This window comes from Lissotriton vulgaris, chromosome 10, assembly GCF_964263255.1.
Source record: "Lissotriton vulgaris chromosome 10, aLisVul1.2, whole genome shotgun sequence".
NCBI lineage: Eukaryota > Metazoa > Chordata > Amphibia > Caudata > Salamandridae > Lissotriton > Lissotriton vulgaris.
Genome location: NC_141698.1, coordinates 1,003,960,752 through 1,003,982,537, shown reverse-complemented (window position 1 = coordinate 1,003,982,537; position 21,786 = coordinate 1,003,960,752). Strand labels below are relative to the sequence as shown.

General features: G+C 46.5%; 1 protein-coding gene across 1 annotated transcript in view; it reads right to left on the bottom strand.

Annotated features, from left to right (window-relative positions):
• Window positions 1–211: 211 nt before the first annotated feature.
• CCNB3 (cyclin B3) overlaps window positions 212–21,786 on the bottom strand; it is a 54,660-nt gene continuing 33,085 nt past the window's right edge. The window contains exons 9-12 of the mRNA XM_086942023.1: window positions 19,003–19,158; window positions 5,700–5,849; window positions 929–1,059; window positions 212–841 (exon numbers count right to left, since the gene is read on the bottom strand). Of these exons, the coding sequence (XP_086798149.1) occupies window positions 772–841; window positions 929–1,059; window positions 5,700–5,849; window positions 19,003–19,158 (507 nt within the window). The 3' untranslated portion in view covers window positions 212–771. The remainder of the gene's footprint in view (window positions 842–928; window positions 1,060–5,699; window positions 5,850–19,002; window positions 19,159–21,786) is intronic.

Below are 21,786 nucleotides of genomic sequence, written 5' to 3'. Positions count from 1 at the left end.
ATTCCGGCGCTGACACCGACAACGGACGCGGAGCCGCAGACGCCTACCGACGCGCAGGGGTATTGCTACGCAAATATTTCCGGATCCAGTCTGACGCCGGGGGATATTCTAAGGTAAGGAATCTATCACTAACGTGTCTCTTTCAGATCATTCATTCAAATCAAAAGCAACATGCATTGTACGGCAAAAAAACACAACAGGTTTGAAGTTAGCAGATGTCATTTTGTTTATCGTAAAAGAGTGGAATACACAACTTAAAGTGGAGCTAAGTGTGTAAAATGAACAGGAATGACAGGGAGTTAAATTGATCTAATATGTTACACTAAATGCAGCCAGGAAGAAAACATCTAGTCAAAAAGGAACTAGATCAGCAAGAATTTTGCTGCCAATCAGGTCACAACTAATGAGGCATATAAGTCTGGAATAAGAGTAAAGAAAAAGGACTTTTGGAATTCAAAAAATATACCAGAAAGTGAGATCAGTCAAACTCAGTGCAATAAATCTCTTATTTCCAGATCTGTAGTAATGAAAGAACCACTATTTATTTACAAATCTCATGTTTCTTTTTTACCCCGCCTCTGACAACCTCCAATACAGCTTATATGTGGTCTACCACTCAACATCTGAATAAGAAAATATTTACAATAACAATTTAGTTTAACTTAAGACAGAACACTTGAATATTTAAAACATATATATGAATTTACAATCTATATACAAAGTGGAGCCAGCCAAAGTATTTCTTCGAAAGTGCAGCTCTTCTTTTCAAGGTTAGCTCTTCAGAGCCTCTTCCAGGCTTAACATGTCCATGGGGGCCATTTTGGCAACCTCAAAGAAAACCCTAAACACAAAAGCATAAATTAGTCAACACTTTAACAGAATCCATTCCAAGCTTTCCCTCTACCACTGTTCCGTTTTTATGTCTTACTTGTGAGTGTACTTATTTCGGACAGCTTTCAGTTTCTCCTCCTTCTGATAAGTCAGCAGGATGTTCAGTCTTTTGACCAGAGGGATGAGATCTGCTGTTTGGTATCCACTGTAGTGTGATAAGGTAGGAGTCTAAAAAGAAGAGAAAAAAACACAAGTTAATCTGCATCTTCCACATGCTGGATTCTGGTGCAAAGCTTTCGCTATTAACAAAAATATGAATCAGATTGCTCCATTGAGGGTTGGTGATGGTTTAGGGGACAGCCACAATTTTACAATGACAGTTTTATATGGTGCCAATATGCCTTGATAAAACCTATGTATGGATGGGGAATAACCCTATACCCTTTTGCCCCGTATAACGCCCCAGAGTTGTCTTACAACCGGTTACCAACTCCCCTAGCTCACAACTAAAGAACAATGCCTTCTTGCTCAACTTCCTCCCTGTCACTGAGCTAGAAGACCTTACAATAATTGGCAATCTTAAACAGTCCTCCCACACAAAAAAACTCGTACCCTCCAACCTTGTCCCTACCCTTAAGCACATCGCCCCATTCTGGACCAAAATCATCAACACCTCTCTCCCCACAGACTGTGTCCCCACCTACCTTCAACTTGGACAAATCTCGGCCATAATTAAAAACCCCCAATGCCCTAAATAATCTCTGCCCATCACTAACCTCCCCCTTCTCTCCGCAGCATACAATACAGTCAACCATTCAGCCCTACTTAATGTCCTTAGGACCCGTTTCGGCCTTAATGGTACCGCCAACGGAGGAGGAGCCAAGATGGCGACTTGAGCAGACGTGTAAGCTCCCGGCTCCACCAGCTCTCTTCCACCGCGCTACTATCCTGATTCCTATCCTGGTATTTTTTGGCGGCGGAACGTCCGCTATGCTGTGCTGATCTGCAGCATCGTTCCCAGGCTTCTCGACTCGCCCGGCAGCCGGAGATAGATGCGCAAAGATTTTCAGCCTTGGCCCCGTGCTGAACCGCCGTCCGTCTCCGAGTCTGGGAGGCTTGATGAAGGCGGGGGTCCCCGTGCGACACCGAGGACGTAAAGGTGGCACCATCCCCCGGGACGGAACCCTGACTGCGCTGCCTGCCACGGAATAATGCGAGCTATGCCCTGTGCGTGATCGCTGTGTAGAGCTGCTCTCCAGGTACAGCGTCTTTGTCCGAGGCGGAGTGCGAGCGGAATTGATTGCACGGCCATGTTTGGCAAGCATCGGCTGAATGCTTCCCTGTCCTGGTGCTACGGCATGCAGCTGTAGGGTTCTCAGTCTCGAGAGCCCGATCTGAATCATTTGTGCTGGTAGTGTAACTTCTATTGCTGCCTGTTCATGCCGCACCCGCCTCGGCGACTACTCCTGTGGCCCTACCGACATGGCTATATCTGGTGCCTCGGGGAGAGTGAGAGAGTGCCCGTCCTGGTCTGCCGCCTCGGACACCCTGCTCGTGCTGGGAGACTGCCCGCCACTGTTTCCCCCGGAGTTTGATGATGAGGGGCTACAATCACGGCTCTCTACTGGATCTATCCTGGCCGTCCTGTCTGCCTTTCGCTCGAAAATGTACATGGCTTTCCGTGTAATGACCGACCACATAGACAAATTGGTGCCTGACCTACGGCAGGAGCGCGATGTCGAGAACCAGCTACCCTTGGAACTGTCTCCATTTAACTCTGCTGAGGATACAATGTTTCTTCTTGCCCGCGGATGTGCTGTGACTGCTTTTGCCTCTACCCACGCTCAATACCGGCCGCCCGGCGGCCTCGCCTGTGACATTTTGTTTCCCCTGCCTCCGGGGTCTGCCACATTGCTGCCTGGAACATTGTTATTGCCTAAAGACCTGGATATGCAGCCTCCGGCCCTGCCGATGGAGTTTCCCTCGTGTCCTACACTCGCGACGCTGCAGAGCCTGCACTTTCCGGACGGACTGGGGAAACGACTCATCAAGGACAAAGGACTGTATGGTGATATTCGACGGCCATTTTATGCTTCCACTTTACGCTCCTTCTTTACGCGACCATGTTGTCTTTTGTTCTCAGAGGGGGCGGGCTTTCTCCAGGAACCCCAGTTGGGGATGTATCCGAGATCGGGCCAGGGCTAGATTGCTCTTCTGTGTTATCGGTTGATTGGCGGGTTGAGCTGAGGCTATCGCTGTTTATGCAACTGTTCAAGTCACGCTTTGCGAATTGTCTATCCCCAACTGTCTCTGCATTGTTATTCCCTTCTTTGCTGTTATAAACAGAGTGGGGGTCGTGCTTTCGGCTGAGGGGCTGGGATCCGTTAGAGTTGCTTCTCCTCTCGTTATACTCTTCCCCTATCCTTTACTTCCGTCTCGTCCCTTGGTTGTGCAGGGGATTGATAATTGACGAGGGTTTCGTCCCGGGGGGCATCTGGGATCGGGCTAGGGTTAGGCGGGCTCTTTGTTGTATTGCCGTCTCCCTTTAACCTGTGGCTGCGACTTCTTACGGGGGATGGATATATGGGGCCACCCAAGATCGGGCCTGGGCTAGGTGATTTCCTTAGTGTTATAGACGCATCGACGGGCTGGGGTGAGGACGGGTTTGCCTTTTTGCCTGATTTCTCCGCAGATTTGGGAATATTTCCCCACCTTCAGCTCCATTTGGAACCATTGTTTTACCGATGATACTTTTGGTGGGGGTTGCTCACGGGGCTGGTGGGGACCGGGAGTACGTTTAATTTTCCTCCTCCCGCTTCTTCTGAGAGTTAGGGAGTGGGATGTCTCTTCTCACTCTCTGTATTCTCTTTCCCACTTGGGGGTTCTTCTTGGGGCGACAGGCATGCCTATTGGGGGGGGGGGTGGGCCGTGGCCTTCCGCTGGTATGCAGGGTGGGGGGATGGGATGTGTTTTATGTTTCTCTTTGTTTCTATGGCCCTCTTTTTCTTTTTCTTTTCTTCTGTTTCTTTTTTCTCTACGGTTCCTTTCTTCCTTTGGGGTCGGGGTTCAGTGTTCCTTAGATGATGATAGCTATCCTGGTCATTTATTAGCCTCTACTCTCTTTGTATTGCTTTAATTTGTACTCGACAAAATCATAAAATTAAACCTTTTCTATCCTTTTGCTATGGTTCGCGGCTCCACAAGATACTCTTTACCCAGAGATGGCTTTAACGGCGCTCTGTCCTATTAACTCCTTTTTCTCCTGTTCCATGTGTCATAGCGGCCGGCCCTGCGGGGTTGTAGGCAGACGCTGTGTGCTGTGCATTTTACAAATAAAGGTTTTTAAAAAAAAAAAAAAAAAAAAAATGGTACCGCCAACAAATATTTTATCTCTTATCTACAACACCGAACTCAGCAAATCAAAATTCAAAATGGTCTCTCTATCCCCACTCCTGTCTCCCTTCGAGTCCCCCAAGGATCTATTCTATTGCCCTCCCTTTGAACCTCTTTATGGACCCCCCACCCTCATTATTAAACAAGCAGACATCAGCTACCACCTCTACGCCAATGACACCCAAATCTATAACAAGATTAAAACTCATGCTGACATCTTACACCTGAACACCACCCTTACCAAGATCCAAACCTGGTTCCATTCAAATCATCTCAAACTTAACCCTAATAAAATCAAAATCATTCTCTTCTCCCCTAGATATAACCCTCTCCCCGTTCAATCCTGAATTTCTGACCTTAATGCACTCAACTGATCATTCACACTGTCCAACTCCGTCAAATCTCTTGGCATTTCTATCGACAACACCCTAACCCTTAACGTTCACATCAAAAACTCTGCCAAAGGAGCCCTCTCAACTCTGTCACCTCAAGAAAATCAAACCATTCATACCCACCGATGATTTTAAACTTGTAGTTAAGTCACTTGTTCTTTCACATATTGATTATGGTAACTCCTTTCTCAACGGAATCTCCAAGGTCCACCTTGCTCCAATCAAACCTGTGCTCAACCTTGCAGCCCGGCTCATCACAGACTGCAAACGCTTCGATCATATCTCCCCAGCTCTCAAATATCTTAAATGGCGCCCTATCGAAGGCAGATCTGCTTACAAAATTGCCTGCATTACTCAAAGCCCACCACCAAAACAATCCGCAGTAACTCTCCAAGAAACTCCTCATTGCTGGCACCACTCGTCCTTTGAGAAGCACCAACACCCTCCTCCTAATTCCACCTCTGCATAAAAAGAAAACCAATCTCGCTCCTTCTCTGGCCATGCCCCTACTATCTGGAAAGCCCTCCCAAAAAAACCTGCGCTGTAACCCCTCCTATTCCAGTTTCAAAAAAGACCTCAAAACCCACCTCCTCAATTACTATTGGGGATCCCAACCTGTGCCCTACTCCTGATTTCTTATCACCATACTATATTTGTTCAGTAATTTATGTCCTTCTTCCTGTACTCCATTCTACCTAATTACTAGAAATGTATAGCTCCAGTTTGTTTATCTATCTTGATTTGTATAATGCTCAAGTTGTTTTTACTTTGTAGATTTCACATTGTTGTTCTCTTACCTTTTATACTTTTATACCATGCTAGTCTTATACTATCCTAATCATGTAAAGCGCTCCGATACCTCCGAGTCTAGCCAGCACTATATAAAACTTTTAAAATAAATATGGGAGGTACCTATATGTTGTTAAAACCAAAAGGAAGTACAGTTCATGCCATCTACATATTTAGATTGGGAATCCTAATTTTATACAAGTGAAGCAGTTTAACACAATTATGATGCCCTCTACTAATCAAATTATAGGGAACTGGGTGGTAAGTGGTGGAATGGCACCAGCAGAAACTTACCCATCCTCCTAGACTTTTCATGCAGAGTGCCAGGAGCAAACAACTAGCAGCCAGTTTCGAGGCACTCTCCTGGACATAATCGTAATCCTGCAGAGTCAGCTCGCAGATGAAGCGAGCCAGGGTAAGTGTCTCCATGTTTGCACGTGCACACTGTAAGCAAGAAAACGGAAGCTCAGTGACCAACAAAAATAAGTTAAAAAATAATATCTACTTTGCACCCGATTTTGTGTGCTGTGTGAATAGGCTGATAAACTCACTGAATGCCCATCTACATCACTTAATAGCTCGAAATGTTACATTCTAGCAGCAAAATCAGGATCCCACCTAGTGCACATTTTTTAATCTTGCTGCTAAAACTTGTCCAAACTAAATTAGATCTTAAATGTTATTTTTAATTTTTTTATCACCCCAGTTCAACCCAACAGAACAGTTTCTGGATTCGGGTTATACTAATCTTCATTCCAGCTTCAAACAGGATAGATTGAATCAAGATCTGGACAATGCTTTAGCTCCAATCTTGCTGGATTTCTCATCTGCTATTCGATACAATGTCTGTCAGTCAAAAGATGACTTTATCTGGTTTGTCACAACCATAAAGCACACAATAAAAATTTGTAACGGTCAGAATTAAAAGAAACCTATTTTCAATAATACTTTGAAATATTTACAGTTTCCATCAAATTCCCAACCCCTTTCCAGCCCCAAGCATTTGATCTTTATCCACTTTCGCAAGTAGGTTATCTACTAATGTCATAAATTTTACCCCACGGCATACCAAAATGTTCGATGAGGCACCCATCCAGCTTGTTACCGCCTTTCAGCAAGTACGAATATTTAAGTCATTTAAGGCTGTTTTAAGCAACTTCTTTCCTTCTACTTTCACAGACACACATTAAGTGGCATATAGTTTCAGTGTGGTACCCACATAGACAGCATGTCTTAGCTTGCTGTTTACTTTTCCAGGTGGGGACCAGGTCCTTCGAGTAGCAATCACCTAATCTGTATGCCATGAACCTCCTTTTTAGTGATAGACGGAAGTGGGCCTCTAAATAGGGTTGTGGTTTTGGTCTTGTTTATGAACTTATTACCACCCATGCGTGACTACGTTTGGTCAGTCTTCTTTTATCTTCCACGAAAGATAGTGATTTGGTCCTGGTGTTACACACTCTATTCAATGTTGTTCTTTCCAGGTTGCTGTTCCAAGCTTCCTCTATCTCTAATGCCTCCAGGGCTGTATGCAGATACTCACCCCATGTACCTGGGCTTCTTTGATCAAATTGTGTCTTTATTTCCGTCCAACATAAGTTGTTCAGCGTTCCAGATTCAGATGCTCTAAATTTCCAGCACAGTTTTACAAAAATTGCTTCCCTTTGGTATTCTTGGTTCTGGAGGCCGAATTCCAAGTGTATCTGTGCTGGAGATGAGCCTTTAAAAATGTTAAAAACAGCTTTGTTCATTTTAATCTGTAGATCGTTTAAAGTGTTAATTTCTTGACGATGCCATATTTCCAGTCCATAGGATAAAGTTGGGAGCAATTGTGCTGCCATTATTTTCTGAAGGTGCCCATGTGAAGGGCATTCTAATTTCTTGTAAAGCTGTTTATAGGCGAAGATTAGTGATTGGGCTTCTGCTTTTAGATCCCTTTTTTGATCCACAAAGGACATGTTTCTGCCCACTTTAATACCCAAATATTTATATGAACTTGTTTCCTCAATTTGTGTATTCTTTGCATACCATTTATATTTTCCTGGCCTAGGGCTCGCTAGTCTCACCACCTTGGTTTTTGTTTTGTTTAATTCCAGTCCTAAAAGATCGAAATAGTCGATCAGTTTATTTAGGACCCTTTGCAGCCCTATCAGTGTTTGGCTCACCACCACAATGTCGTCCGCATATTGCAGAAACTGAATTGGCTCATTTGCCAATTTTGGCGGATGACCATTTATTTGTAACAAATAGTTATTTAGATCTGCTAAGTATAAATTAAATGTCTCATGTGGTTTTATTAAAAGGACAGCTGGAAGCAGATTTTAAAAAGGCTATGACATGTGGAACTCCCGATGGTTCTTCACTCAGTCTAAATGCATTAACCTTTTATGTTTGAATAGCTAAACTTATTAGATCGTTTAGACTAATTTAAATCCTAAACAGAGGACACTCAATTATCAGGTTGATGGGTGCCCTGCTATTGCCCAATCCTACTTTAATAATGGTCTAGGTGCTGTGGATAGCTAGATGAAATCTAACCAGCTAAAACTAATTGTGGACAAAACGGAGTTTGCCATTGTTTGAGGTAATCGATCGACATGAATGGCTTGCTCGTGCACTGACTACCTCCATCAAAGCCGCTGCAGTTAGTCAATTGGGTTTCCTATTGCTCAAGATCAATCACGTACACCAAAAATATCTTCAGTGACTTCTAACTGCTTTTGTGAGGAATTCTGAACAAGTCTACCATAACTCCCTTCTGAAAATCGATTTAAGGTTAATCATTCAACAACGGAGAACCAAATTACGCAGTGGGGTTGAAAAAAATGTACAAGAATGAAAAGTCAAATTATGCAGCATAATGTTGAATATGATATTTAGATTTTGTCATATCAATACCTATTAATATTGTCAGGGCAAAACTACACCAACAAAGTACCAGTTTAACACCCAAATACAGCAATCAACACCTGCAAGGTCATTACTTAACTATGGTACAGTGACTGCCCATTTAACAGAATTAGATTTTGCCCCCCCCCCCCAAAAAAAATTCAAATCCATTTAAGCTAGTGTGACCAGACATCCTGGATTTGCCCGAACAGTCACGTTTTTTAAAGAACTGTCCCAGCATCATGACACATTCTCCTAAAACACAAATATCCCAGTTTTTAAGGGAGGCTCAGGTGAACCTGCACATTTCACCCGCCCGCTTAGAAACCAGGGACAAAAGTTAATTTGTTTTGACCAATGATACTCAAAGTACAATCAGGGGGCGTCATGCAGCCCCTGATCAACAGCAGCACTGGGCTGCTGTTCACTCGATTTAGAACTATTAAAAAGATGCTAACTATACAGGCAATCCTTTAAAGGTTAATTGAAGTTAAAGAAAGGAAGTGACAGAGGTACACGTCGGCACTAAGCTACAAAAAGAATTTCCGAATATTGCTGACGCAAGGGGATATTCACAAGGTGAGGAATCCACTGGCAGATGTATCTATCAGAATAGGTTTTCCAACACCACCGCTCCCCCCATAATATAGTCCGCTGCTTGTATCGTTGCGGCCCGTGGTCAAACAACATTTTAAACTTTGTAGCCCGTGGGGAAAATGGTAGAGTAGACTCGCCTTATTCAGGTGCAGTGTGAATCAGGGCTACAGAGCCCAGGCCGAGCAAGCACCAGGACCCTCTTCACATGCAAGGGAGGGAGTAGTTGGTCCTGTAACTCCAGTCCTGCAAGCATGTGATTTTTTCACTTTTGTTCAAGTTTTTGGTGCCTTTCTTCTTGGTAATCCTTTGGTGCACTCTTTGGTTGTCAATATGCCTGCATTATTTGACAAATGTCCAGAGTGCTCCGGAAGAAGGTCAAATCGGATCCCCATGAGGTGTGTATCCTCTGCCTTCCCTCTTCCCATGTCCCAGAGAGTGTGTTATTTGTCAGGGCTTCTCTGGCAGGACCCTGAAGGACAGAAAGATCAGGCTTCAGGGCCTTGAAGAAAGAAGGCTGATGGCGCAAGAAGGGTCTGGAGGGGCTTCCTATGCCCGTGCGGAGGCCTCTGGGGGGCTCCCCAGGGGCAGGAAGACCAGCAATCGTCCCCATTCACTGTCTGGGTCGATTGCACAGACTACGGCGTCGAGAGGGATGACTACAGTCTGTTCCCCGTCTCCCCAGGGCTCTGTGTCGAAGCAACGCCGAGGGAACTTAATAGACCGCGGTTGAGGTCTCCTGTGACAATTTTATCGTCTCCTCGTCTGAGTAGTCGTCGAGTGATCGACATCGAGGCCCGGCGTTGGCGCTCGCCGGCGAGGCGACCCGGCGACACCGCCGTTCGCCGTCGGCGAAAAGGAGAAGGTAGTCGTCAAGGGGATCCTTGGCGTCGAAGAGAGGATCGTCGTTGAGAGAGAAACGGTAGACGTCGAGGAAAAGACGCTCACTGTCTGGTCGCCGTTCTTAGATGCCGAAGAAACGAGGAAGGAGGTCTGGCGCCAGGAGTCAGTCGCAGACGTCCCAGGCTGGGAAAGGATACTGATCACCGGGTTCGGTGTACTCCACTCAACTTCAATTCCAGCTCTTACCCTATCCCCCTATCCCCTCAGGTGATTTTTTTGTGGCCCACTCGATCAATCTTCCGACTCCTCTGACCTGTTTACTTGTATACCGTCCCCCCTCAAACCTTGTCCCACTTCCTTACAGCCATACATGATCTGTTGGCCACCCTTGTGGTCAACAACTCTGCTATACTCATTTTGGGAGACTTCAATTTCTCGCCTCATGATCCCCGCGAAGATCCCACATCAAAAGACTTTACCGAATCTCTTGGTTGCCTTAATTTTACTCCCCTGATCCACCAGCCCACCCACACTGGTGGCCATATTTTAGATCAACTTTGGGTTACCAATGTCCCCATTTCGCTTCTGTCTATTGCCCCCTGCATTTGGTCTGACCACTTCATTTCCTTTTCTCTTGACCGTGAGGCTGTCAATACATTTTCCCCTCCCAAAAATGTATGGCTCCGTAACTGGAACCAGGTGGACATGTCCGCCCTATGTTCCTACCTGGCGGCCTCTTACCCCCTACCTGGCTGACCTCTCCCAGGACTCTCAGGTAGCCGCCGTCAATAATTGGATCTCGACATCCTGTAACTCAGTTGCCCCTCCTAAATTAGTCAGGTCCTGCCGCTCTCATGAGGCCAACCGATGGTTCACTGCTGATCTCAAAAATCTTAAACTTTCCCTAAGACAAGCAGAACAACATTGGAGGCGGAGGTACTGTCCTACTGCTAAATCTTAATATTCCGCCCTTCTCCGCGAATATAAAACAGCCATCCTGACTGCTAAAACCGCATACTTTTCTGCTAAAATCCTCTTATCTAGCAGTAAACCCCAAGGAGATCTTCTCCATAGTTCATAAATTAGACTTCCAGGAGATACTCAAGGAAGCGATGCTTGTTTCCAACCAGGTCATCAGCGCGGCTGCGGATGTCTGTTGGCAGCCCATGGGTATTGTCATGGGATCAACCAGCGGCGCCATGCTTGGCTCAGGCTCACATCACTCAAGCCGGAAGCCCAGCAGCGGGTGGCCAATCTGCCCTTCTCGGGGGAAACCCTGTTCGGCAAGCATGCCGACGATGAGATGGACCGCATGAAAGCTGAGGCCGAGACCCTGACGGCTGTGGGCTTGGAGAAGCCAAAAGAAAAGGCGGCTTACCGCCCGTTTCAGAGACGGTTCCGTGCACAGGGCAGAGGGCAAGGACAGTCTTCGGGACAGGAGCAGCAACCACAGCAGCAGCAGTACCGGAGACTTTTCCAGAAGCGCCAGAAGGCTAGAGGGGGGCCAGCAGTCCTCTACAGCTAACAAAGGCCCGGCTGGGTCTCGACCCTGAGCGGTTACTTCCCCTACATCCGTTACCCGCTCCGGTGGGGAGTGTTACATTTTTTTCTGGCAGAGTGGAGAAAAATCACTCAGGACAAGTGGGTGCTGAATATTGTTTGCAATGGATACAGTCTTCGGCTCACCAGCCCGCCTCCATCAATTACTCCGGTCAGCACAGTTTCAGCTGCGCCAGCTCCAGGCGGAGGCAGATATCCTATTAAGAAAAAGGGCGATAGAAGACGTACCTCTGTCTCAAAGAGGAAAAGGTCTGTACTCCCGGTTCTTCCTGGTTCGCAAGAAGGACAAGAACGAGTTCAGGCCCATTCTGGATTTGCGACAGGCAAACAAGTGGATTCGCAGAGAGAAGTTTTGCATGCTGTTGCATCAGATTTATCCTTAGTTGCAACAGGGAGACTGGCGTTGTGCTATAGACCAGCAGGATGCGTACTTCCATGTGCCCATTGCACACAAACACTGGAAGTTCCTGCGATTCCAAGTCGGCGCCAATCAGTACACAGTACTGCTATTCGGACGGAAGTCTGCGCCCAGAACATTCTCGAAGTGCATGGCAGTGGTATCAGCACACCTAAGGAAGAACAAGGTGTTCCTCTACCCGTACCTGGACGATTGGTTGATCAAGGCCTCCTTCTCGGAAGCTCAAGCTCACTTCCAGAAGAAGTGCGTTCTCTTGAACAAGCTGGGGTTGCACATCAATATGTCCAAGTCTGTCCCGACTCCGGTCCAGTGCATTCAGTACTTGGGAGCCACCATCAAAACGCTGTCAGCAAGCGTGTCTCCTTCGGAGGAGCGGCGATTATCCCTCCTTCGGAAGGCTCAGGCTCTTACGACCACTCCATCTACAACAGTGAGGACGTGTCTTCTCTACTGGGATCGATGGCCTCTTGTATCTTCCTAACGCTACACGCACAACTGCACATGAGACCGTTGCAGGAGTGCTTGGAGCATCAGTGGGATCAGAGGAAAGGGTCTTGGGACGACAAGATAAGATTGTCTCTGCATGCTCTTCAGTCTCTGAAGTGGTGGTGTTCAGCGGAGAATCTCCTCAGAGAGGTTCCCTTCCACAAGGACATTCCCACTCTGCTTCTCCGGAGACTTACAGATTCAAGGGACGTGATCTCTGTCGGAGTCCACGTACCACATCAATTTCCTGGAACTCAGAGCTGATGACTTGGCACTGAAGGCCTTTCATCCGTCCTCAGACCAACTCTCTGCTTGTACAGACTGACAATACGACCACGATGCATTACCTCAACAAGCAGGGGGCTTGAGATCACGCACTCTGTCGCAGGCGATCTGGCACTCGCTTCTGGCCAGAGGACTGGCGATAACAGCTACCCATCTGCCAGGTGTGCAGAATATTCAGGCGGACACACTGAGCAGACTGATTCAGGAAAACCACGAATGGGTCATAAACAACGAAGTACTAGTAGAAGTCTTACCCAGGTGGGGGACTCCAGACAGATCTGTTCTCCACTGCCGAAAACAGCAAATGCAGAGACTTAGCCTCCAGGTACTACCAGCAGGGGACACTGGGGAATGCGCTATGGATTAACTGGTCGAACAGCTTTCTGTACGCTTTTCCACCCATTCCCCTGATTCCGGCGGCGCTCATCAAGCTGTCCCAGTCCAGGGCGCGGATGATCCGGATTGCCCCGGAATGGCCCAGACAGTGGTGATTAACGGACCTGCTTCACCGGTCTCTCCTTCCTCACATTCGGCTGCCGTGCAGGCCGGACCTTCTCACGAAGTTCGGGGGGCAATGTTGCACCCCAACCTCTCGTCTTTGAGTTTAGTGGCATGGCTCCTGAGATAGTGCAATATGGTCATTTGAATTTACCTGAAGATTGCATGGACATACTGAAGGAGGCTAAGCGACCTTCCACTCGGACTGCCTATGCTTACAAGTGGAAGAGGTTTTGCATCTGGTGCAAGTCCAAGAATTATGACCCGACGACGTGCAAGGAAGAGGTCATCCTTCCGTATCTTCTGCATCTGGCGCAATCTGGCCTTAATGTCCATTCCATTAAGGTTCATCTTGCTGCACTGACTGCCTACAGGAAATGCCCTTCACAGACTTCCTTCTTCCAGATCCCTGTGATCAAGGATTTTTTGGAAGGCTTGAAGAAAGTGTTCCCTCCTGTCAGGCTTCCTTCACCTTCATGGGAATTAAATGTGATGCTGTCCAGATTGATGGAGCCTTTTGAACCTATTCATAAGTTATGTTATGTTAATTGTTTTTGTACCGCGCACAGCTGCCCCAGCAAAGGGGCGTCCTGGCGCACTAAGAAGGTAATACAACAGAGCATAAAAAAGAGACTCAGACAGGAAGTTAAGCGAAGAGAAAAGTTTTAATGGCCCGTCTGAACTGGAGTAGGTCATCTAATGCCCGAATCTCAGCGGGAAGGGAGTTCCACAACTTCGCGGCCACTACTCGAAAGGAGCGGCCGCCAGTTCTACTAAGCCTAAAACGTGGAACCACCGACAAGTTCTGACCCATCAATCTCAAGGATCGCGAGGGAACGTAAGGAGTCAAAAGGTTCGCCAGAATTTGGGGAGCCATACCTTTCAGGATTTTAAAAGCCAGGCCAAGCACCTTAAATTTGATCCTCTGGCCAACAGTCAGCCAGTGTAGCGATTGCAGTGTTCTAGAAACCGAACACCGCCTAGGTAAACCCGCCACCACTCTGGCTGCGGCATTTTGCACTCGCTGCAGCTGCGTAAGTTCAGCCTGGTTAATTCCGGCCAGCAGTGCACTAGCCTAGTCTAGCCTGGATAATACTGAAGCCTGAACCACTAGCTGTCTGGTGGGGGCATCGAAAAATGTAAGTATTGGCCTAAGACCCCTAATAATGCCATAGCAAGAGGCTGCCACTCTCTTGGTATGGCAAGTGAAACTGAGTGTCGGGTCCAACCAGACCAAGATTTTTTATCTCCATTACAGGAAAAGGGGTCAGTCCTAATTCAGAGGGCCACCAGTTGTCATTGCACAGTCCTGCCTGCTTTCCTACCACCATGACCTCTGTCTTCTTAGTATTCAATTGGAGACAGTTCAGATTCATCGAATTGGCCACAGCACGTATACCATCGCAAAACCTGAGGGCCTCCACATCAGAGTCCCCACTCAACGTGACCGCCAGCTGCGTGTCATCCGCATACGAGACCATTGTCAGGCCCCAACGTTTGACGACCGCAGCCAACGGTCTAACGTACAGGTTGAATAAAGTGGGACTCCGAGATGATCCCTGTGGGACGCCCAGCGTCAGCGGGTAAGAGGTAGATTTGCCGGGTGGAATAGCAACCTGGAATGATCTGTCTGTAAAGAAAGACCGAAACCAGCACAAGGCGGACCCCCTAACTCCCGCTTCCTCAAGCCGCTGCAAAAGGATCCCGTGCGAGACCGTGTCGAACGCGGCACTCAGATCTAATAGCAGGCCATCCGACCAGTATCCAGCACGGAGAGCAGATGTTCAACCATAAACAGCAAGGCCGTCTCCGTGCTGTGGCCCGCACGAAACCCATTTTGGGTGGGGTCTAAGATGTTAGCTTTGGCAAGATGGTCAGCCAAGACTCTGTTCTCATGGGCCTCTGCAACTTTAGTGGCCCAAGGCAGCAGTGAAATGGGGCGGTAGTTCTCGGGTTTTAAAGGATCCAGTGTAGCCTTCTTTAGAATGGGTGTGACTAACGCCTGTTTCCACCTAGTGGGCACGATCCCTGAGGCCAGCGACAGATTGATAAGGGCTAGCACTGGGGTGCGACATGCCGGCTGCATGTTCCTGAGCTGAACAGGTTTAAGTGGGTCTGCGGGAGAACCAGATTTAATTTTCTGGCTCAGTAGATCAAACGCCTCCTCAGACAGGGGGGACAACAGGTCCAAGACCACATCATCGCCCATAGGGCAAGCCAACTGGATCTGATTTTTGCGGGTTGGTGGGGAAGGTGCGATAAATCGCTTGCACCGTTTCAATACAGAAAGATGCCAGACTTTCACAGTGGGTATCTGTGCATATTTCGGCAGCAGTGGCCCTCTTGGCCATAAGGTCCTTTAGTACCTTGAAAATCAATTTAGAGGGGTTAGGGCTGTTCCGAAACTCCTGAGCATAATTGGCGGCGCGGGCTCTGCAAACCGCTCTGTGATCTAGCTTTGTTTTGATCGAATAGCAGATTTTAAGCGCAGGGTCAAAGGATTTTCTCCATCGTCTTTCAGCCTGCCTACAGTCTCTCTTAAGGCTTCGTTACAGCACCTGTCCTGGAAGGCGGCGTTCCTCGTGGCCATCACATCGGCCCGCAGGGTGAGTGAAATTCAGGCGTTGTGTTGCCAAGAACCGTATACTGTATTTCATGCTGCTAAGGTTGTTGTGTACTCACCCTAAATTTCTTCCCAAGGTTATTTCTGATTTTCATGTCAACCAGACTATAACTTTGTCTACGTTTTTTCAGAATCCTTCATCTCCAGCGGAAAGGTCTCTACATTCCCTGGATGTTAGGAGGGTGTTGAAATTTTATCTGGATAAGACCAAGGATATTCGTAGATCAGACCAATTGTTTATCAATTATGGATCAGTCAGGACGGGTCTTGCTACCTCTAAACAGTCCATCTCTAGTGGATTGTGTACCGCAAACAAATGTGTTACCAAAAGGCTAATAAGACCTTAGGGGTAAACCGAAGGCTCATTCCACCAGGGGCAAAGCTGCCACAACAGCTTTGCTTCGTAATGTTCCAATTGCAGAAATCTGCAGGGCGGCCACTTGGAAGTCGGTCAATACCTTTGCTAAGCATTACTGCCTGGACACCGATGCCAGGGCAGACGCTCAGGTTGGGCAGGCTTCGCTGCGAAATCTGTTCACACAATAGTGGTGTTATTTCTCGTTTCTCCACCGCCGCTTTGGTGTGGGGATGGGCTTGCCATTCTATTCACTAGATTATGACTATACACAGAGATCCCCTACTACAGAAGGAGTAGTTTGTCCTGTAACTCCAATTCTGTAGTAGGGGTATCTGTTATAGTCATAAGCGCCCGCCCCCCTCCCCGGTGGGGAGAGAGATATTCATGTGAGGAATGCTACAGGTCTGGCGTGTTACGCCTTCAAAAAGAACTGAAAGTAAAAGGGACCTGCAGGGCATTCTGGGATACTGTGAAGTTCTGGAAAGTTCTCTAAAGGCACAGTATCTTGTTTTGAGCTACATAATGGCAGCCTATGGAGCTAGTCGGTCCATGTCTTCCTCTATCGTTCCAGAGGGTTTTTCCTGCTGAAGCAAGGGAAATCTGCACAGACGTTGCGGTTTGTGGAATTTCTAGCGGACGTACTGGACAGTGTAGCCTGGTTATATTGGCTGCATTATCTGTCTTTAATTCTCTTAAATGTCTGTGCAGTTCTGCATTTTTCGACACCTTAAGAGATTATTTTTGATTGCTCCGGGGTCCACGCACATGGGTGGGACTATTTACTAGATTATGACTATAACAGAAATCCCCTACTACAGAAGGAGATTATATAAATATATCACAAAACTTCCCTCCACAACAGAAGAAACGGAGGCCAGAGGGGGTTTGACAGGGAAAGCCAAGCTTTAATTGGCAGCAGTCTAATGGTGGCGAATGCATTTCGGCATACAAGCCTTCTTCAGCGCCCAGCCATACGAGGTAATGCTTCAAATCATTGTCCCAGTTCTGCATTCTGATGTTTATAGATCCGGAAACTCCATCCCCGATTGATTGCAGTCACCGGAATGAATGTCCGGACTTCAACTCTCAGAATGCACCATCTGGGTCGGCGGTGTGAGGTTTGCCTGACGGTGGATTGATGGCTTGTCCAGATAGTGCAGGTAGGTAGTGAAGACCCCAGGAGGTGCTGTCAAAATCTTCAAGGCCTCCCTGTGTCCCCTCAGACCGCAGCTGCCTCGGCGTCCCAGCAGGAAATGTCAGCAGGGACAGCCATTCTGCATAGCGTCCAAACGGAGGTAAATTACCTCCTACTGCCTGATACCTCCAGGACTGCGAGGCGGACACCGGACTTCTCGGTACCCCGAAAAGAAGAATCGCTGTGTGAACAACGACGGTTGCCAATGATAATTCGGGTCTCTTGGTGCTGCGAGACCATCCGAAATGCCCCTTTGGCTGGAGCAGAATACATCACAAAACTTCCCTCCACAACAGAAGAAACGGATGCCAGAGGGGGTTTGACAGGGAAAGCCAAGCTTTAATTGGCAGCAGTCTGTAATGGTGGTGAATGCATTTCGGCATACAAGCCCTCTTCAGCGCCCAGCCATACGTATATATATTCCTCTTTTTCTTGAGAGGAAATCAAGTACTGTCCTGGTTTTCCCTACTCAAGGTCTCATCACCCTAATTTAAGCTAGACGATAGACTATATTAAGGACACTAAATAAATGCTACAATATAAACAGAGCTTTTAGCAGGAAGCTGCCTTCAGGAGTCTTGTCAAGAAATTCCAGACTACTTCGCCCCAGTAATCATGTCAGAGCAAAAGCCAGTTTGTAAAAGGAGCATATTTGTACAAAACCAGACTAAATCTTGATCAACCAAATAAAAGTATTGAGAAAAACTGTTCTAATACAGTAGTAGTTTCTTAATGTACGTGGAAGAGGTTGAGCAACAGATTAAAAAAAGCTTCATCTTATTAAAGTTGGGAAGAACGGGGTAAACTGAACACACCCAACTAGGGAGGCAAACCAAAGTTTGAAATATCCAAACTTTTCGACTGGCCTGCTCCACAGGAACAGATTCCCTTATCAGGATAAAAGGAGTAGTCTACAGCGGTTTCTGTGATTAGGAGCAAGGGTTTGTAGAAATTCATTTTGTGACATGGAACATTCTAAAAGCATTTATATAGATATGCACTTGTGTGGATTTCTTTCTCTGAAAAGAAGGAACACTTCAAAACTGAAAGTGCAACCATCTACCCTTTACAGGAAAACCCCAAGATTGTCTTCGTGCTGCCGACCCAAATGAATTGGGTGAGACATCACAGAAAAAAAGGCTGCCTTCACTTGTGTGCTCCATGTGCTCTTACCACTCAAATAAGAAGACCCCACAATACAATAGATCCATTAAACAGAAGACAGGTTTTGAAATGAAAATTGCACTTCTATAGCGCGTAACTACCCGGAGGCCTCGCAGCGCTTTTGTGAGGCCCCATACTGCATTCTGGAAATAATGATATAGGAAATAGGAACAATAGTATGGGTGAGCTGTCAGACAGGAACAAACTTGTAAGGAAGAAACTCAAAAAGCAACTTTTATCCAAATACCTTGGTGGGGCAAATAGCAACAAGTGCCCCCCCCCCCCAAATGGAAAAAACAATCATCCTAGGATGATGGGCTGGTAAAGCAGATCCACTTTGTTGGCCTAAAAAAAAGGAAGGAGGTAATAAAAACAAGCTGCTGCTGTGTGGATGTGAGGCTATGGCATGCCCACAACCACAGCCAATCCAGTTGCTCAGAGCACTACAAGTATGCTGCTTAAGTCCACTGGAGCAGACTGAAGGGAGAGACCGTACCTGCATTTTATGAAGACTCTTGCTACGTGGCATTTAAAGATAACTACAGCATAATGCCAGTATATCTTTGCTATAGCCAATGAAACTAAGAGGCAAGAAAGATATAGTCAGCTGAAGAGTCTACATGTACCATCAGCATCACAATACAAAAAGAGATGTGGTGCGATCCTCTAGGAAGTAAGACCTACCTTGGCGAACCTCCGCAGGAAGCGATACGAGATGGGGATGTTAATGTCGAAGTCCAGCTTCCTCAGAATTTCCATCTCCATGGAGATGATCTCATCTCTTTTGTACGCATCATCGCAGATATACAAGAAGTCATCGACACAGGGTGGGCAGCGTTCCTGATACAAACAAAATCACTGAATTAGTACAAATAGGTGCCACATTAATCATCTCCACAGGCCAAATAATGGTTAAAAAGAACAAACTCCATCTAGGTTCTCTCATAGATGCAAGCAACTATCCTGATGCAAGAAAACAGCAGCAATCTGGCATTGCTTTAGCAACCATGCATCACAAGACCAGATCCAGCCAGATTGTCCTTTTGCATTAGATGTTCTCTGCTTACGTTAAGTCTGAATTACCTGCTTCATGCGGAACTCAAGGCAGAGATTTCAGCACAAACTCACCTGCACAACCGACATTAACAGTTTACACAATCTACAACTAATGTCTAAGAATGCTGCTGTGCTGGCTCTAGATTTCTGGCAAAAGCTCTTTAAAAGGGAAATTAAATCCCTGTAGTGAGCTGTTCAAAGAGATCCCCCGCAGTAACAAACATTCACTCCAAGCTTTCCAGTCGTTGTATGGGAGCACCTTCCGTTTTGGTTCAATAAAATGACGCTTAACTAAGCCACAAATTAGACATCCAGTCATGGCTACAGCTCAGCGGATCAATATATATCAGTTCAATTGATGTATTGACTGATTACACCTTTGGAAAGGTCCAAGTTGCAGAAATGAAAAACTGGTGACACTAACTGAAACATTGACCACAACTGTGCACTATTAAGGAAAGGACCTTTAAATACTAACCTACCGGAGAACGCTTTAATTTCAGCACTTTCTCCTGTGGAAGGCAGATGAGCTGGGTCCTTAAATGGTCTCTTGCCTTGGAGTGACACTGTGCACCAAGCTTACTACAATATGCCCTGCGTTCCCATAAACTGTGTGAACCAGAGCTTGTGGCCCTTACCTGCAACTTGGCAGCAAAGCTATGTTCTCCTTCTAGACACTCTGTTTTAGGTCAGCCATAGCAACCAAGACAACTTACTATATTGAATGTAAACCTTCATCAGTCTGGCTTCTCTGCCCCTTTGGCTGGCCATGAAATGAACAGCAGCAAACCCAAAGTAGCCCAAAGGAAGCTGAGAACATGCAAATGTTTCCAGCATCGGATAAAGTAGATCATAGACCCCCTATTCTAACCGCTGCACATATAGTCCATGATTCAGCTCCAAAAGATGGCAGAACCTTCTAAATATTTGTGTACCATACATTTTTTAACACACACACACCCACCCACGCATACATATACACCCACACACACACACACACCTTTGTGAGAACCGTTCAGACTGTACACAGATTGTGTGGTTTGGGAAACAGCTTTTACAATGCAGGCATTACCACACAATGCCTCTACTGTGCATATGCCCGTTACAACATAAGGGGAGGGCGTTTTTAATATCAAGGGTGGCTGGAGGGTATAAGGTGGCAAGGAGATTTAGGGTTTATGGGTGGGTAAGGGTATTCCGTGGGAAGGGTGTTTTTAGGGTTATGGGAGAGTGGGAGTATTGGGGACAAGGGCGTTTTTAGGGTTATGGGAGAGTGGGAGTATTGGGGACAAGGGCGTTTTTATGGAAATGGGGTGGTTAGAGGTAGAGTGGTAAGGGATTTTAAGAGGGGGTTACAAATATAAGATGTTCACTTACCTTAGCATATACTTACCTTGCAAAGACATGCACGTAAGGAGTAGTTTGCCCTGTAACTCCAGTTCTGTAGTAGGGGTATCTGTTATAGTCCTAATCTAGTGAATAGTCCCGCCCATGTGCGTGGACCCCGGAGCAATCAAAAATAATCTTACGGTGTCGAAAAATGCAGAACTGCACAGACACTTAAGAGAGAATTAAAGACAGAATGCAGCCTATATAACCAGGCTACACTGTCCAGTACTTCAACTAGAAATTCCACCAAAAATCCACAAACAGCAAAGTCTGTCCAGATTTCCCTTGCTTTAGCAGTAAAAACCCTCTGGAATGATAGAGAGGAAGACATGGACAGACATGGATGCCCCTGGTGGAATGAGCCTTAGGTTTACCCCCGAAGGTCTTATTAGCCTTTTGGTAACACAGTTGTATGCAGGACACAATCCACCTAGAGATGGACTGTTTAGAGGTAGCAAGACCCGTCCTGACTGATCCATAATTGATAAACAATTGGTCTGACCTACGGATATCCTTGGTCTTATCCAGATAAAATTTCAACACCCTCCTAACATCCAGGGAATGTAAAGACCTTTCTGCAGGAAAGGAAGAATTCTGAAAAAACGTAGGTAAAGTTATGGTCCGATTACATGAAAATCAGATATAACCTTTGGAAGAAATTTAGGGTGAGTACGCATAACAACCTTAGCAGCATGAAATACAGTACATGGTTCCTGGCAACAATGCCTGAATTTCACTCACCCTGCGGGCCAATGTAATGGCCACGAGGAATGCCGCCTTCCAGGACAGGTGCTGCAACGAAGCCTTATGAATAGGTTCAAAAGGCTCCTTCATCAATCTTGACAGCACCACATTTAATTCCCATTAAGGCGAAGGAAGCCGGACAGGAGGGAATACCTTCTTCAAGCCTTCTAAAAAATCTTTGATCACAGGGATCTGGAAGAAGGAAGTCTGTGAAGGGCATTTCCTGTAGGCAGTCAGTGCAGCAAGACGAACCTTAATGGAATGGACATTAAGGCCAGA